The sequence below is a fragment of the Phyllostomus discolor genome, chromosome 3 (genome assembly GCF_004126475.2).
Source record: "Phyllostomus discolor isolate MPI-MPIP mPhyDis1 chromosome 3, mPhyDis1.pri.v3, whole genome shotgun sequence".
In the NCBI taxonomy this organism is placed as follows: Eukaryota; Metazoa; Chordata; class Mammalia; order Chiroptera; family Phyllostomidae; genus Phyllostomus; species Phyllostomus discolor.
Window position 1 is genome coordinate 127,420,794 of NC_040905.2, and position 18,275 is coordinate 127,439,068.

General features: G+C 51.4%; 1 protein-coding gene across 16 annotated transcripts in view; it reads left to right on the top strand.

Moving 5' to 3' along the window:
• WNK2 (WNK lysine deficient protein kinase 2) overlaps window positions 1-18,275 on the top strand; it is a 132,561-nt gene that overhangs the window by 84,683 nt on the left and 29,603 nt on the right. For 4 of the 16 annotated variants that reach the window (XM_036021425.1, XM_036021415.1, XM_036021418.1 and 1 more), the window contains 9 exons: window positions 1,958-2,775; window positions 3,150-3,219; window positions 4,109-4,179; window positions 4,285-4,976; window positions 7,513-7,727; window positions 8,677-8,865; window positions 9,571-9,669; window positions 15,661-15,705; window positions 17,148-17,407. In XM_036021425.1, the coding sequence (XP_035877318.1) occupies window positions 1,958-2,775; window positions 3,150-3,219; window positions 4,109-4,179; window positions 4,285-4,976; window positions 7,513-7,727; window positions 8,677-8,865; window positions 9,571-9,669; window positions 15,661-15,705; window positions 17,148-17,407 (2,459 nt within the window). Of the gene's footprint in view, window positions 1-1,957; window positions 2,776-3,149; window positions 3,220-4,108; window positions 4,180-4,284; window positions 4,977-7,512; window positions 7,728-8,676; window positions 8,866-9,570; window positions 9,670-15,660; window positions 15,706-17,147; window positions 17,408-18,275 lie in introns of those variants that run through there. The other 12 variants (XM_036021429.1, XM_036021424.1, XM_036021416.1 and 9 more) reach the window with 11 other exon arrangements.

Genomic DNA, 18,275 nt, shown 5'->3' on the forward strand with positions numbered 1-18,275 from the left:
TTCATTAATGACTATTTTTTATATAATACAGCATGACTTTATTTAAATATCAAAATAAGCAGTAAATTATTTGTTTCTATATAGCTATAGTAATGTCAAAGGAAAAAGATAAGATCGGAGGTTTAGAGAATCAGTGTGGAGTTCTATTTTATTTGTTTTACTATTTTGCAATGAGAATATCTTCATGTATCATTTGTGTGTTTAAATTTTTTTGGAATGGCAACCTTTAGAGTGATAATGGCTGCAGGAGACAACAAGATTCCTACTGTTCTTATCCAAAGTTCACTAATTTTTACTAAATAAATGCTCCTCAGTTTGCTGTATGCTTTTGAGCTATTCCGAAGCGCTAGAATAAATGTTGTTTTGCAATAAATATGTTGTCCAGTTTTATAGTTGTTTTGGGAGGAGAGGATCTGCCAGTCTTTTCACCACCATTGCTGGAGTTCAGTCATTTATTATTTACTTGAGTTGATTTTTTTCTAAGCCAATATTTTCATATTTATGGAGTCTGTATATTATCTTCCCAGGGTTGCTATAACAATGTAGCCCAAACGGGGTGACTTACAACAACAGAAATGTATTTTCTCATAGTTACAGAAGTTAGAAAACTGAGTTAAAGTGTCAGCAATGCCATGCACCCTCTGAAGGTTCTAGGGGAGGGCCTGTTCCATGCCTTTCTCTTAGCTTCTGGTATTGGCAATCCTGGGCATTCCTTGGCTTGTATATGCATCACTCCAGTCTCTGCCTCTGTGGTCACATGGGGTTCTCCCTGTGTGTCTTCACGTCATCTTCCCCATGTTTGTCCATTAATACCTTTAAATAATAGGGGCATAGGTAAAAAAGTGAATTTGTTTAATCTGACAAAGGATTTTTATTTAAAAAACAATAGCAAATTATTCTTAATTGGTGATGTGTTGAATGCTTTCTTTTTGAAGTGGAGACCAGTATATGGATGCACATCATCATCACTTATTTTCAGTATCTTACTGGATACCCTGGATAGTGCAATATGGGAGTAAGACATAAAGAATGAGAGGAGGGAAAGGAGAAAAAGAGAAAGAAATAATAAAAAGAAAGGAAACAAACAGGATTAAAAAACCCTGGGTGGGCCCTGCCTCACATGGTGAAATCTGAATTTTTGTGGATGGGACCCACCATCAGCTTCCTGTGCCTTCCAGGTGATTCCATTTTGCAGCCAAGTTTAAGAAAGCGTTTTTGTAAATATTTAACTATCATGGTAGTCTCACAAAAGCTTTATTTTTCATTTAAAGAAAATGTTCATTTCAAGACAAAGTTTTACTTGTTTGAGTTGGTACCAACTTAAGGTATGCATTCTTTTATTATTTGTTTCAACATTAATCACTCTTCAAGTGGAAATACGTACATAATTCATGCCATGTAGTAAGATGCTCAGAGCTGAATGCTTATCATGATTTCTCAATGTAATTCTATATTGGTGCTACATAAAAGGTAACCAGAGCGGGGGTGGAAGGGGGAAAGGGTTTTCAGGAACAACTATAAAGGACACATGGACAAAACCAAGGGTGGGTGTGGAGTCAGGGGAGGGAGGTGGGGATGGCTGGGGTGGCAGGGAGCAGTAGAGAGAAAATGCAGACAACTGTACTTGAACAACAGTAAAATAAAAAACAACAATAAAAAAAGGGTAATGTTCCCTTTGATGTTACTACTTTCTATTAAAAATTTGAACAGAACTTATTCAACTATCTTATTCTAAGAAGCCATGCTATAAAATTTATTGTATTGAGCCAAATTATAATTCTTTCTAAGGACTGTTTGTTAAAACTTTCCCTATTTTGAAGGTGATGCATCAGAGAAAAGAAGAGACCAGTGTTGGGGGTGCTGTCGCCCCACAGAGGGCATGTGTTTGGCCAGTGAAGTGCCAGGTCAGTAGGACCAGGGGAAGCTGGTACAGAGGCATTTTTCCTATTTCTTCTAGATGCAGCACACTCTAAAGACCAGTTGTCCTTGAAGGAAAAACCTGGCATCCCAGCTGGTCTGCATCTTCTGAACCAAGCAGGCTCCAGGGACACCCCTGGGGGCACACCGGCCCTTTTGGTGCCATCCTCCCCTTCCGTGAATGTGATGCCCCAGGAAATGGCTGCACCAGCTGCCAGCCCCAAGCTAGAACCAGCAAGGGGGGCGGCCATGCAGGCAGGGGGCCCAGTGACCTCTCAGGGGATGGCCAGTGAGTGTGAGACCCCCCAGCCACCGGCAGAGACTTATGATGATGCCCAGCTTGCTACAAGGCTCCCAGATATACCCCAAGGGCCTTGCACCTCCCCCCCAGAGGCCCCCCATCACCTCACAGGTCTCAGGGAGCCTGCCGTAGCCAGGGAGGCCAGCACCCAGGTAGAGTCCCTGCCAGCTCCAACCCCTGCACCCAGTGCCTCCAGCAGGACCCCTCAGCCTGCCTTGGGTCAGTCCCTACCTCCACTGTCTAATGTGGTGGGGGGCATCAGCCTGGCTACCTCCCAGCTCCCAAGCCCCCCACTGGGGCCCACCACCCTCCCCCAACCATTGGAGTCAGATGGGGAAGGGCTACCTCCCAGAGTGGGCTTTGTGGACAGCACCATCAAGAGCCTCGATGAGAAGCTCCGGAATCTGCTCTACCAGGAGCATGTGCCCACCTCCTCGACCTCAGCCGGGACCCCTGTGGAGATGGGTGACCGAGACTTCATCCTGGAGCCCCCAAGAGGGGATCGGCCCTACACAGAGGCATCCAGGGGGGACCCAGCCCTGCCTTCCCAGTTTGTGGTGAGTACTGGCCTTGCCCAGAGGTGCTATCCTGTGTCAGGGGTCTGGACAGAGGTGGGAGCCAGATCAAGTCTGGTCATGCAGAGCTGCCTCACCCCAGCCCACCTGTCCTGTTCTCCAAGTCCCATCTCTGAGCCTGACCTGCCAGTGTGTTTTGCAACAAGTGGCCTGCTTGGGAACATGGGGTGTGTGGGTGCAGGGTCAGAAACTGGCTGGCATCAAGTGGTGTATGTGGAGCACCTGGGAGGGGGCCCTGCTCCAGCCTCAGGACAGGGAGCCCACCCTGGGATGGGAGGAGATGATTTGCAGTTTAGCTGCAGAGATGTCAGCTTAAGTGAGGCTTCTGGCTCTTTTCTTTGTGTTTCTTCCTCCAGTTGGACAAGTCAGAACTGGCTCCTGGGCTAGAGGTGGCATTGGAGCAGGCTGCATCCTCACCAGTGACAGGTGATGAGCCCCAGGTCCACTGGCTCTGTCCCCACTGTGCATGAGATGCCCCATCCTTCCTTGCTTCTTCAGAGCACTCTGCATCCCTGCCCTTCATCACACAGCACCTTGGGTGGGAACCAAACATGGCAGAGCCCTTCCTGATGTATCAGTGTGTGTTCATGCACCAAGAAGAGAAAGCCCGCTGTGGAAATGGATGACAGCCCCTCCCCTTAGCCTGGCTGAAGGCTCTGTTAGCTCCTATCACTACCCCACTGTAGCATGTTAGTCCTGCTTGGGCTGACACACAGCTCTGGCCTGCCATGTCTTTCTTTTGTTGTGTGTGGGTCTCAGCTCAGGCCAGTCTCCCACACATCAGCTCCTGCTGTATCATTCACTTTTCACAGCAGTTCTGGGAAAGCAGGTCAGAAATATGCTGTGTTCCTATTCTGTAGACAGGGAAACTGAGACAGACTTGGATGACATGGACCTTCCCTAGGCACAAGCAGCTGGGCTAGGAATCAGCCCTATTGATCTGCTCCTTCCAGAACCTCACAAAATCCATTTTTCATCAGAACATATCAGGGAGAGATAGGGTGATGACATCAGGTGACAGAGATGGCAAGTAAGACAGAGTGACACTGTCAGGTGTGTAGAGGGCCTGACTATGCCCGAAGATCTGGAACATGTGCCTGCAGGGACCTGAGTGGTAGTGGGCTTACAGCTTCTCCCTTCCCCAGATTCTAGGGCGTCTCCTGTGAAGTTAGGGGGCTGGAGGTTAGGACAGTTTCTCACTGTGGCTCCCTTTCCCTCCCATCGGCTTTCCTTTCACTGTGATTCAGCTGGCCTTGAGCCATTCCTGCGTTTGTCCTTGGCACCAGCCCAAGTAATGATTTTAATGTTCCTACAGCAGCAACATCTTCAGGCTCTGATGGAGGATGGGTAGCCTCAGGTTCACCTGCAGCACCCAGTGCCCCTCAGGTAGGTAGTTTTCTGTGATGAGACGTTGAGATTCTCAGCTGGTTGGTGGAGTTTGCTCTCTGCTGGTGTTTGCGTGGAATCTTTTCCTTTCCTCTATCTCCCAAGGATACCCTTGCTTCTGCCATCCCTGCACATCTGGAGCTCACAGACCAGAGCGGCGGGGTCCCCAGGGAAACTGCAGCCGAGCCTATGCAACGCTGCCCCAGGATGTTGACCGAGGGCAGCCAGGCCAGCCACCCCCAGACTCACGGTGCTCTGGCCTCAGGGTCTCCTCGGAAACAGCCCGGGCAGCAGGATGGCAGTTCACCAGCCAAAACGGTGGGCCGATTCTCCGTAGTCAGCACCCAGGATGAGTGGACCTTGGCCTCCCCGCACAGCCTGCGGTACTCAGCCCCACCTGATGTGTACTTGGAGGAGGGGCCCCACAGCCCTGATATGAAGCTAGCCCTGCGGCGTGTACAGACGGCTTCCTCCATCGAGGTCTGTCCTGGCGAGCCCATGTCCAGTGACTCTGGGGATGAGTGCCCACGTAGGAGGCGCTCTGTGCTAAAGCATGGCTCCCTGCCTGGAAGTGGTGGCAATGTGGCTAGTGACCTTGTGAAGAAGGCCACTGCCTTTCTGCACAGGTCTTCAAGGGCTGGCTCTCCAGGTCCAGAGACACCCAGCAGGATGGGTGTGAAAGTCCCCACCATCAGTGTGACCTCCTTCCACTCCCAATCATCCTACATAAGCAGTGACAATGACTCAGAGATTGAGGATGCTGACATCAGGAAGGAGCTGCAGAGTCTTCGAGAGAAGTAGGTCCTGTGGGGTGGGTGACCTGCTGGTATGGGGCTCCAGGCCATGGTGTAGGGTACAGTGGGCGGTTGAGGTTCGGTGTACACATGGAGATTGGACCAGGAGACAGGGCAGTGGTGATTGTTACTGCTGCCTGTTGGCCTGGTCCCTAGTCTTAGGGCTGTGCCTCTCCATTTCCTGTGGCTGTCCCTTCCTCCTGTGGCCCTTACCAGGACAGCTCTGGTGTCGCTCAGACCCAGGCCCTCCTCACACTCTGCAAGTGGTCAAGGTTCCTGAGATATAGCTGCACCCTGAAGTCTTCTGGGCAGAGGAGGCCACAGTGTAGTTACTGAGGTGGGGAGAGGCTGGTGTTCTGAAGAAGGAATGGCTGTGGGCTGAGAGCTCTTGTAGTGGACCCTGAAACTGCCCACTCCAAACAGAAGCAGCTTCCTCTCTCATATTCCTCCCCCTGGGTGGACGGGGTGAGGCTGTGCTGTTGGGAGTGCCTGGGAGAACTTGTCAGGCACTGCCCACTGGCTGCCCTGTCCCCACTCCTTGAGGAACCAGCTGCCCCTCCCTACCCTTTTATTCCAGCTGTGGGTGGTCAGGACCAGCCCTGGGGCACCTGATACCTTGTAGCTCTCTCCCCTGGCACACTGTGACAGCTGAAGGCTATACATGGAGCAGCCATTGAGGTGTCCGGTTCCATCTAGGGATGTGGTGTCACCCTCAACTGTGAGAGGAGCTGTAGAATATTGTGAGTGGGGGACTCTTGGTGCAAGGAATCAGGTAGAAGCACCCTGACTGGTGTGGTTCAGTTGGTTGGCACTGGTTCGACACTGGTTGGGGCATGTGCCCAGCTTGCGGGTTTGGTCCCTCTTCTGGGCATGAACGAGATGTAACCAATCAATGTTTCTCTCTTACATCGATATTTCTCTCCCTCTCTTTCTCCCTCCCTTCCCCTCTCTCTAAATAAATAAAATCTTTTTTAAAAAATGAGGGAGAAGCTGCTATACACTCTGAGGGGGCAGGGCCTGTAGGTGAGGGGGTCCTGCAGCCTGGGGAGAGGGTGGAGCCTGGAGGTGAAGGGGTAGGCTACAGGGATGGGAAGGGAGAGAGGAAGAAATTCCGCAAAGGAAAGGATTCCAGGAGCCTGGGAAATGGGAAAATAGAGGATACAAAATCCTGGCTCTCTAGCCTGATGGGACAGCAATGGACCCCAGTAGAAAGGGGGAACCATTTAGAAGGGGGTGGGGTTTGGATCTGAATTAAGGGGGATCATGACTGCCAGATAGGAGATAGCCTTGTGTCAGACCTCCTGGGCACTGTGGAGACACAGGTGCCTCCCCCCACCCAGCCTTTGCAGTTTTTAGGATCCCCAGGGACCCCATGATTTGAGAGGCCTGCTGCAACCCCTGTGGCTGTGTGGAAGGGAGGAAAGAGGGGGCTTTGGGCAGGAGTTTCAGAGTGAGGGTCTCCCCCAAGTCTTAAATCAAATGCTCCCCAGCTGACCAGGTGTCCCTCCCCCTACTCCAGCCAGCTTTCACCTAGAAACATCACACCCTGTGAGAAGCTCAGTCTGATACAACAGCAGTTTGCTGTTTAGAGAATTTTTTTTTCTAAAATAAACCTGGTAGGTGTTGAAGACATAAGAGGAAAAATTAGAACTTGGCTCCTCCTGTCCAACCATGAAAAACACCTATGTCATAGCCATACACAAAGGAGATAGGCTTGGAGTGAGGCTGAAGGGCTAAGCCCCTGACCAGGGTGGCTGGGACACATGAGATACTACTGAGAGGATGGTATCTGGCCCAGTACTGCCCAAGTTGGCAGGAAGGGTGGGCAAGGGAAGTAGCCAGGGGCTCGGCCACTGACTCCTGAGGGAGGTTGGCAGGGACCCTTGTCTCCTCTGGCTTATCCTAAAAACTACCCTTGCCCACAGCCAGTGCTTCCATCTGGGCCTTAATTAGGCTTCCCACCTGTGTGGCCTATCAGTTGAGCTCTGTGCCCCATGGGTGGTGTTGCCTGAGCTGGGAGTCTCCCTGGCAGGGAGGAGCTGGAGCTCTGGTCCCTGGCTGACCACATGTGTCTCAGTTCAGGCCTGCTGGCATTCCCTCATCTGTGACACCTCCATTGTGTGAAGGAAATAACACCTGATGAACCCAAGCAGGCTCTCGATTCTGAGAACTGATTATTTTACTTTTCACCTTTGTTTATGTGCAGGGTTTATATTGCAAGCATAAATATGTAAAGTTGTTCATATTACAACCCCCCAAAGAAAAACCCTAAAATACAGCAGTATTATGAGCCTGGATAGGAAACAAGTCTCCCTAGGCTGGCGGTCTGCAGTTCTGTGTCATTGGATGCTGATTATAGGCCCTCAGTGATGCCCACTTGGTTTAGATGTAGACAGAAAGATATTTAATTAAATGCTGCTGAGTCCCCTCTGAGTGGTCCCATTTGCCCAGGGTGACCTGCGGGCTGCCTGCCCCATCCTCATGTTTGCCTTGGACTCTCAGGAGGCCTGGTAACCTTCCGTTCTTTCTTCTCCTGCAGACACCTGAAGGAGATCTCAGAACTACAGAGCCAGCAGAAGCAAGAAATTGAAGCCCTGTACCGCCGCCTGGGCAAGACCCTGCCCCCCAACCTGGGGCTTTTTCATACGGCACCCCCGGCCAGCCGCCGGAGAAAGACCAGCAGGAGCAAGCTGAAGGCTGGGAAGTTGCTGAACCCATTGGTGCAGCAGCTCAAGGTTGTGGCCTCCAGTACAGGTCAGCCCTGTGTGCTCCTAGCCACCCTTGGGAGTGGGCTGGGCTGGTAGTTGGGCAGACCCCCCCCCACCACAGGCCTGGAAGAGTGCTTCATGACTCTTGTTCATGGGAGTGGGGAAGCCACTATTGGGCTGTGGAGGGCAAGGGCCTCTGCCCCCATGCTGTGGCAAGAGGAAAGGGCTGTGAGTGGGCCGTTCTGCTCAGAGCACGCAGCTACCTCTGAGCAGCAGTGTATGATGGAAGAGGAAGCCCAGGGTCTCCAGAACTGGAGCCTGCCCTTTCCCAACCTGTTTCTTACTGCAGGTTGCTGCCTGGGACAGGGCTATTCCCTTTGACCCAGTCTCTCAGACATATATCACCAGCTGACAGTGGGGGTTGAGCCTTTGGGGAGGAGAAGGGTGGTGAGGACCCCAGCCCTTAACCACAAACTCTAGGCACTCAGGGTGCACGTGGGCCCCGGCCTGCACACTCTGGGGTGGAGACCTAGTGAATTGAAGCCTCAGTTGTGCGAGGTGGGAAGCTGGTGGTGAGCTGACCACAAACCCTTGGTATCATATATAACCCGAAGGGCAGAGGTCCACAAATTTTGAGACGTACACAAATTCCATACCAATTCCTAATGTTAACGAGAGACTAATTAGAGTAAAGAGGAAGTTTACAGGCCCTCCTTTGAGCTCAGGTGCACATCTCCAGATGTACCACAGTCCTTTCACTGTATTTGCACAAGTCAGACCCAACACAGTGTTGTCATCTGATGGAGACTGTGGTTACTTCCTTTAATCTTCCCAGCACTCCCACATACGTAATCCAGCCACATGCCCATTGCCTGTGCCAGGGACTCAGCTTCTCCAAGGTCACCCAGCAAAGATCAGGGAGGACAGATGCACCCTGTGCTGGCTGGTCTGTCCTGCGGCACCTTATAGTGCCTGTACCCCCTTCTCCCCACCAGGTCATTTGTCAGACTGCAACAGAGCCCCTCCTGCTAAGGACCCCACCAAAGCCGGGGCAGGGCCTGCAGCAGCTTCAGACCTGTGTGGAAAGGCAGTTCAGACCCAGCAGCCTTGCTCTGTTCGGGCCTCCTTGTCTGCAGACATCTGCTCCGGCTTAGCCAGTGACGGAGGCGGAGCACATGGCCCAGGTGATTCTCAGCTTGCTGGTCTCTGAGCATGTGCTAGTGGAGTAGGGCCCGTGTGGTGTAGAGGGGACATGAGCTGTGGCCAAGGCTGCCAACAGCTTCTTAAAGAAGTAATTGTAGAGGTAGCCTTTGAATGAAAAGATGGATGGCCCAGCCATCAGAGTCTTGCTGTAAGTGGCTCAGAGGGAGGTGTGCTTGGCTAGTGGGACCTGGGAAAGGCACCAGGACCACTGAGAGGTCAGACGTGGCATCTGCTGTGAGGTCTGTGCCAGGTCCCAGGCACTGCCCATTCTGTCCTGCCCTGTTCCCCACTAAACATGGGTCCAGAAGGGCTGCTGGGGGAACCAGGACACAACTCTTGAGCTAGGAGTTTGGCCTTGAGTAGGAATTGCCGTGGACACAGCAGCTGTGCGATGAGGTGCTTCACCTGTGCCATCTCTGTCCAGAGAGGTGGTGACCACTGCCACGTCTGACTGCCCCGCCCCTCCCCCCCCTCCCCCGCACGCTTTCCTGGGGTCCGCTTCTCTTCCGTTCCAACGCTTCCTCCTTTCCATTATGTGGTCGCTGGCTGTGGTCCTCTGGGCTGGGCTAGGTGCAGCCATGGATGCTAAGTGACTGAGGCGGATGTGGCTGGTGGTGTAGGAGGAAGCCCAGAGACTGTACTTGATGCCTGTCTCTCTGTTCTCTTCCCTCTATATTCATTTGCAGGCTGGACGGTTTGCCACCCAACGTCTGAGAGAGTGACCCATAAGTCTAGTAGCAAACCTCGCGCTCGATTCCTCAGTGGACCCGTGTCTGTGTCCATCTGTCTGTATTTGTTCTTCTGTATTTTATCACCACCTGGCCCTTGGTTTCTCCCCACCCTCTTCCTGTCTTCATTACCTTCCACACTTTTTGTAGGATTCCTCCCCTACCCCATTGAACTCATTTAATATGGAAAATGGAGCCCTGTCCACACCTGCCCATCTAGCCCCAGAAAGCACACTAGTGCATGCTCTCTGCTTCTGCCTAGGCACTGAAAGCATGTGTAGCGGCCTGCCCACTCCCAGCCTCACTGCCCTGTCTACTCCCAGCCTCAGCCCCACCCCCAGGCCCTCAAGGTGCCCTACACTTCTTTGATCACTTGTTTTTGTTTTTTTTGTTTTTTTCTGGTTGTAAAAGTTGGATGTATTTTTATTTCAGTTGCAATTGTGGCAAATATACACATCCACTGTCCCCCGTTCCAGCAATAACAAAAAGACAACTCTGGCCTTCTCTACATGCATGATGTGTTTCACATGTGTCTGGACTTTGAAGACATGCATGTAGTGAGCTAAGACAGTGCTAGAAGGTCACTAGAGGGTATAACTTGTACAAGGCCTGGATCACCCCATCTAGTACTGTCCACCTATCGCCCACTCCCTGTATGTGGGAATGTTGAGAACATGCTCCAGCTAGGACACCCCAGCCCCTCTCCCCACTCTGCTCATCTCAGAATCTTCCAGCTCTGGGAGAGGTGACTCCCAGCCTCCCACCATGCGCCACATCTGGGCCTGGCCCCTCCTTGTTTTCTCTCTAGCTCCTGCACTTTACTTGGTGTGTTTCCCTCTCATCTCAAGGACCTAAGAGATGAAGTCAATTATGCAGGTCCGCAAAACCCTGTGAAACCTAACCTCAGTCCCAGTTGTCTTCAGAGTCCCTGGAATGCCTCCCTGGTGCCCAGGACTCATGCCCAGGAATGGCATACCTACTCAGGGCCATCCAAAATTGTTTTTACCCCTCAAATGGATTGGCAAATGAATCTCAAGCTGTGGGCTTTTTAGGTTTTTAATTTTTTAACAGGAAAATTAAGCTTTTTACCAATTGGATTGGATATGCTGATTTGGAGCATGTGGTTTTTGTACAATAAAGATACATTGTACTTGTTGGGACCTGAGGCCACTTCCACAGTGAACAACCTTCCCCATAAGGGGACCCATGGCATCCCCCCTAGGTGGGCGGGCCAGGTTGGAAGCCCGAGATCAGGTAGAAAATGCCCAGGGACTGCCCAGCTCTCCTCATCCACCGACGGATGCCTGGTTCAGTTTGGGGATCCCTGGGCTGCTGGTTAGTTGCAGAGTTGGATGGGGGCACCAGGAAATGGGGAGTCCTGGGTGCATCCCAGCTCCCTGTTCACTTAGTGTTCCCTTTCTACCTGTATGTGCATGGCTCTTGCCCTGGAGGCTGTGGTGTGAGAACATCTGGATCCCTAGGTATCTCATGCTCAGATGGGCAACTGTGTCCCTGCTGGGATAGCCACTGGCCATATGTAGGGAGCACATTAGAGCAGGTGCTGGTTTTCCCAGGGTACTTGGAGTAAAAACCTGTGAGTAGGCAGCACCACACATGCCTTTCAGGTCATCGCCATTTTACCTTTCTGTGTACCTGGTTCTGCTTATTGTTAAGGGGTTTTTTCTCTTCTTCATGATTACTTACTGTTCCAACATAAGAGAAAAATGTAAGGTATAGCAGGGACAGAGATTAGGTTTTGCTTCTGTCCTGGCCAGAAAGGAACATGTGCAATGCCGCTTGGTGGCAGAGAGTGGGGACTGGTCCAGGCAGGGTGGTTTTATGTAGTGTCTCATACTGGCCTGGTAGTCCTTGTTTACTCTGATGCTGTGAGCATGAAGATACTACTGTTTGCATAGCCCAGTTATATTTAGGCATGTCTGGGCTGAGTTTCTAGTCTTCTCAGGCCATGATGTCACCCAGCATGCTCTGAGGTTTCTGGTGAGGAGGGTGCTTGGCCTGCTCTGGGCCCTCTTACCCATCACCATGAGACCCGGGGGTGTGAAGACTTGAGCTCCCCTGTTCATCTACTAATGGGGCCAGAGGAGCCAGGACACCCCTCACTTTGGTCCCAGTATCCCCCTTGCTGGCCCTCTGGGCTCCTAGAACCACTGTGTGCTGCTTCCTGGGTGAGAGACTGGAGGGAAGTTCAGAGCTGGTCTGGGAGGACTGAAAGGATGGCAACAGGGGAGAAGGAAGCTAGAGCTTGAGGTGCAAGGTAGCTGGCCCAGCCCAAGCTAAAGATAAAGCTGAGAAAGGCTTTTTAGTTCCCTATCCTGAAACAAATAGGAAACAAAGCTCTGAGATGATTAAATCTGTGTAAAGTTTGGAAGTATAGGAAATTACAGCTTCCTCTAGAACTCAGAGAATATGAGATGTCAGAAATGGGCACCTACAGCTTCAGGGGGCCAGGAGGTGACCCCAAGCAGGAGAGGAAGCACAGGGACTTAGTGCATGGGGAGGTCACAGCCTCTGCGCCTCCTTGGGGTGGGCACCAGATCAGGCCTGCCGTTAAGTGAACAGGCCCCCAGGGAGGCCCGGCCCCCAAGGCAGGGCAGACCCTGGGCGTAGCCTTGGAGGCTTCTTCTCACCCCACAGGACCCCTCCAGCTTGGGTTAGGTCACAGTAGTGATTGTATCCTGGTGTTCTGCTGGTCAGAAGTTGTTGTTAGGCATGTTGTCCTTCCCCTGCCTCTGGCTCCTCCTGACCAAAAAAAGGGCCCATATTCTCTAGGACCTCTCTATGCATGGAGCCCTTGTTTTTCTCCTGTTGTTTGACAATGTGCCTAGCATTTATGCTACAGCAAATCTGTCTCTGGGACCCCTGCTGCCACTGTGCAGCTCCCTCAGGCCCCCACCCAAGTATGTTCTCTCTCCCTCCTTCCCTCCCTATAGGGACCTACTGCAGTGGGTTTGGGAGAGGGTCCAGGGGAAGGGGAAGGTACACAGGGAGGAAACTGCACACACAGCCCCCACCACAGCTTAGGCCACCCAAGGCAATTTGGTGAGTGGTCTAAGGGGCTGGCCCCTATGCTTCGAGGCCTGTGCAACCCAGGTGGTGACACTCAGGGTGAAGTCACCCTAGGGCAGAGCCAACAGGCGTCTACTTCCCAGTTCCTGCTTCAGGGACAAGTTTTGTCACTTCTCAGCTTGAGAAGTTGGTGGCTTGGTACATAGACACCTAGAGCAACACTTTGGTGCTCTCTGCCCACTTTCTTCTCTGTGCCAGAACCAAGTGCCTAGTGCCACTGTTGGGATAAGGCCGACCTGGTAGAGATGTGCCTCTCAACACAGGGATGGGGAACCCTGGCTGGTCTGCACTGAGGCTGTGGCCCTGCAGTTCCACGTGGTCTTTGTCAGTATTTGAACGCCATGGTAAATGGCAAGCTTGGGAATGTCTGTAGGGCCTGGTCCATTTGTTAAGCAGTCTGTCCCCATCAGACACCCTTGAATTTGAGACATCCTGCTGGCAGCCAGCCAGTGGGGATGGGGGTAGAGAGGTGTTGTCCACGCCAGGAACAGCCACTGTTCCTATGCCACAGTGAATGTAGGGGCAAGTGGCATGGGGCCTCGCCTCACTGTGGGCCTGAGTGCTGCCTGAGACTCCCCTGGTGTGGCTGTGAGGGCAGAAGGCTGTTTGCTTTAAAAAAACACTCTTGCAGACACATGCTGCACAAGGACAGAACACCGGGTCTGCCATCCTGTGTGCTTCCCTATTGCAGTCTGCAGGGAAGAGTTTTCTTGCCCTACATGGACACTTCCCTGAATAGTTCTGAGGTCTGGAAGCTGGCTGTTCTCTTCCCAAGGACTTGGCCAACAACAAAGTCCTGCAGGGGAAACCACTGTTCACACGAAACCAGGAATGGAGCGGGTTTAAACCATCATGCCCTTTGTGGGTCCTGACAACCTTGCATTACTGCCTGGTAGCTTTATGGGCAGGAACCAGGGGGGTGTATACCCCATTGTGGTGTGGAATGAACATGCCAGCACGAGGCTTCTCCATCCAATATCATATATTTGGTGAGCACAAAGGGCAAGCTCCAGGCCAGGACAGATACTGTGGAAAGCTTGAAGGGGGCAGGGCGCTGCTGGAGTGAGGCTGGTCACCACCCGCATGACAGCTACTTGGCTGTAGTCCTGCACAGAGCCAAACAGCATGATTTCAAGAGTATAGGGCCCAAATCTGGTTGACTTGTGTTTAAAGTTAAGGTGGGAGGACCAGGAGCTGTCTGTGCCCTGGTCACCTTGAGCCTGTGTTGCGCATGGGCATGGAGGCCTCCGTGGACTGGTATGGCTTTCCAGCTCCAAGCACTGTGTTCTGGTGGCCCATGGCACCGACTCTGTCTTCCCACTGAGGTCTGTCTGGGGCCCTGGCTCCCTCTGGTGGTTTTGGGCAGGCAGCTGGCTGTGGGTGGCCCTCCCACAGGCTAATGGGAATCAGCCCTGAACTTAGATGTCTAGCCTGGCAGGCCCAGAACAGCCTTTTGAAAGAATCTGCTGCTATTAAGCTGTGGGGTCCCTCCTAGGTATTTAGTCCCATGTTCGGTCATCAGTAGGGACCTGCTATGGTCTAGAAGCTAAGGCCACCACCACATAAACTCAGTGCAGAAATGTACATTCCTTGATACCCTACACAGTCACCAAGCCAGGACCCTCCTACCTGCCCCGTGCAGTTCCGAAAGGTCCCTCTGTTCCCAGTAGGGTCCCATCTGGAACACAGACCAGCAAAGACCCTTCAACACTCCCACTGAGATTCAGAAAGAGCCTGGCTCTTTCCTTTCTATTTGAACATTAAAGATCCCAGCAGAACATCGCCTGCCTTTCCCCAAGTCAGCCTCAGAATAGACAGGAAGAACTAAAATAAGAACAACTGAATGTGAGTCCAATACATTCAGCTGTTCCTCACATTGCCTGGTCGACCTGTGCCCTCTGTCCTCAAACACAGGAGGCAGCAGTTTGTCTTCCATGGCTAGAGTGTTGGGAATGATGCTGCTGCTGTCAACACCCTCCAAGGAGCAGTGTGGTTGTGTGCAGGGTGTCCTGCTCCTGGTGAGGGACATGGGTGGGAACACAGAGCCCCCACATTAGTGCTGCCTTGCTGAGTGACCTTGGGGATGTCTGGGCCATCCTTGCCTGCCCCACTTCTGCCTCCCTGACTCTCTGGAAAGCAGGGTAACTGGGGTGCAGCAGTCCCTCCTGGCCAGCTCATCTGCTCTCCACTTGGGCACTGAATGTTAAGGCATGCCAGACACTAAAGTCAGCGTATCTGTCAGCACAGACAGGCTTTGTGGATCACAGAGTCCAGCAGCCCTTAGTGGTAGTCCAGTGACAAGGAGACCTTGCCATGGCCTGGTGGACAGGGAGTACCAGATGAAGCTGCCAAGTATAGCACAGAATCAGGATCAGCCCTGCCTCCCACCTTTCTATAAGACTTCTTGCATTTCCTTAATGCCCTCTGCTGGCCTCCTGGTCAGGGCAGCTATCTGAGATCCAGGATTGGCCTCAAACCTGCAAAACAATGTATCTTTTTGCACTTGGAAAACCTCCCATGGACCTTGTGGCCAAGCTCTAGTGAGCCAGCACTCTCCTGGCTGACATTAAGCAGGGTTTCCTACCTCAAACAGTGGGGCTCCCGAAAGCCCTATGTTTAAAAGCCCAGCAGTGTGCTTTGCCTTTTTTTTTTTTGGTTTTGTTTTGTTTTCTTCTTTTTCGTTCTTCCTTTTTTTTAAAAATATGTTTCCAGAGATACACACTCTTCTACCTGAAGCTTGGGGCTTGGCCCTGCACCTCTGCCCTTCAGAGAAGCGCGTGTGAACTGCACACTGATTCAGGGACATTCAGTGAACCCAGGAGGCTGGTCTTTTTTTCTCTGAACTGCTGCCCTTTGCTACTCCTTGCACTGATTACTTTTGCTTAAAGTGTGGTGGCTTGACCCTGTGTGTACTGTCTTCCCTAATTCTGTGGTCTTGTGTCGTTTCTTTCTCCTTTGCAGGGTCTGCCTTGAAGCGTCTCTGTCTAGGCAAAGAGCACAGCAGTCGTAATTATCAGGGCGGGGGGCGGTTTTCATCCCTTGTCCACTCTCCATCGCATGGGCTTTATTGTGGCTAGTTCGCAACAGGGTTTCCACAGCTGGGCCTGGAACCATGGGGGCTGGCGGACAGGCAGGCGTGGGCTTGCTCTGCGCCCACCCTCTATGGGCACTGCTCTACTTGCAGTGTCCTGGCTGGACAGCCATCTAAGTACCCCTTTGCATCTCCATGGCTCTTAGAATTTGTGCATTCTCACCAGTTCACAACTAAGAGGCTGTCCTGCTCCGGAGCATGCATGCATTTTCAATTGTTAATTGGCTCCTGGTCCAAAATTGTAGGAATGAGTTATTTCCTTGCAGTGCTAAAGATGAGTGCCAAAGGAGAGTTCCTGGGACAAAATAGGTATCAGGCTACCTGGGCTGCCCATTGCTCTCATCTCATGCCCTTCTCTTTTTCTTTTTTTTCTTTTCTGGCTGAAATGGTCATGTAGAGATAGTTCTGTGTGTATAGAATCCTGTTACTAATGTTTAACTGTTTGTGTCTGTGCTTTTTTGTTGCTAGCCACTAAAGTAGACTACATTTTGCAATGGCTTGTTTGAAGAGATGGTCATTTAGGTTATTTTTAATATCAAATGCAGAACTTTTAAAAAGTGGCCTATTAAAAAATGCCAGCCAGAAATCATATGTAGGAAGAAGGGAAGGGACACAATTTTTTTAAAAAGTAAAAAATCCTGTTTTGGTCATTTAAAAAAAATCTCTCAGTAGAATAGCAAGTGTACTTGACTTTGCCCCATCTCTCCTGGAGCACATGGCTCAGGACTCCCCTCCTCCAACCTCCCCTTGCTGGTTCCCAGATTGCAGGCACATTACGGATGGAAGGCTCTAGGTTTGTGCCCTTTATCAGTACCTTCCCCAGTGCTCTGGCGAGGAGAGGTGTAGTTTCTGTGTCTTGTATTCCAAACCATCAAGCCATATAAATTCAGAAGCATGTCAGTCGCCCAGCCTATCACAGGCATTGTCCCTTTGCTACAAGTATAACAGCAGCTGCTGTGTCCCCAAAGCATCCCCTTTGAGTTCTAATGTTAGAGCTAAGAGTGCAGAGGCCTGAATGGTTTGCCCCCAGTCTGTGCCAGGAGTTTCCTGAGCTCTCTCACTCAGAGGTCTGGCAGGCCCAAGCTGTGTATGCATAGAGTGAATATGAAGTCAGGCTGCCAGCAGCTGGTGTCCTGTTCCCTGGCCTGGCTAATGAGATGGGTGACATAGCCCAGTCCCCTGTGGCCTGTGGAAATGCTTCACCACGTCTAAAACTGGCACATGGCTCCCAAATGTAGACCATCTCCTGAAGCAAGATGTTGCCTAGCCTGTGCGAGACCATTGTATGAATGACTGCAGCTGGCCCCTGGTACAGGCGGACAGTGTCACCAACCCTGGCCTGTGTGTGCCTCCCCAGGGTCCTCCACCAGCAGCCTGGTCCCAGGCCCTGAGCCAGGCCCTCCACCTGCCCTGCATGTCCAGGCTCAGGTGAACAACAGCAACAACAAGAAAGGCACTTTCACAGATGACCTGCACAAGTTGGTGGATGAGTGGACCAGCAAGACAGTGGGGGCTTCACAGCTGAAGCCATCACTCAACCAGCTGAAGCAGACACAGAAGCTGCATGACATGGAGGCAATGGCTGGCTGGCCCCCGACCCCTGGCGAGGTGCGGGCTGTAAGTGGGGTGTGGCCAGGTCAAAGGGACAGGGTGGGAGTGGGGCTGTGACTACGGGCATCAGCAGAGCAGCAGGTCTCAGCTGAATGTCAGGTGGCATCTAGGTAGTGCTATCCCAGATCTGGTGGGTGCAACCTGGTCCTCACAGGCCCAGTTCCACCTATCCTCACTGTGACCTTAGGCTAAAGATGTGGGTGAGGTCTGCACACTGCACCCTGGACCACCTCTTGTTAGGCTCAGGTACACCTGAACCAGGTGGGCAGAAGCCAGGAGCTGCTGTCTTAGATTTTGTCATGTGATGTGTTCCTGTGTCAGGACTGCGCCGACCTCAAACCTACTTGGAGGAATATTCCCTCTTTTGCAATATTGTGAAGTTGTTTGTGCAAGATTGTGTTGTTTCTTTCTGAAATGTTTAGCAAAATTCGCTGATGAGACCATCTCAGCTGGCAGTTCTTTTTCTGAATGTGGGAAGGTTTCCCTATGGCCATCTATTTTGAAAATCTGCACACACACAAAGGAGTGGAAAAATCCAAAGGGAACTCTCATGTTCCTCCTATCTGCATGCTGTGATTGACATTTTGCTGCTTTTACCATCCCTTGAGGGATGGATTCAGTTATGGATTCAGTTTCTTTTATAGTTTCAGTACCATGTGGGGTTTCTCTTCCTTTCTGTTAAGCTCTTCTTTTCTAGCAATTAGTACATTCTAGATTTATTAAATTTATCTGTAAATTTAGAAATTTATCAGATTTCTAAATTTATCTATTTTCAAATTAATTGGCATTAAAATTCATAATATCTTCTTTTCACCGTTAGCAAGATTTGCAGTGATACCTTGTTTTTTGTTTCTGATATTGGTGATTTCTGAAT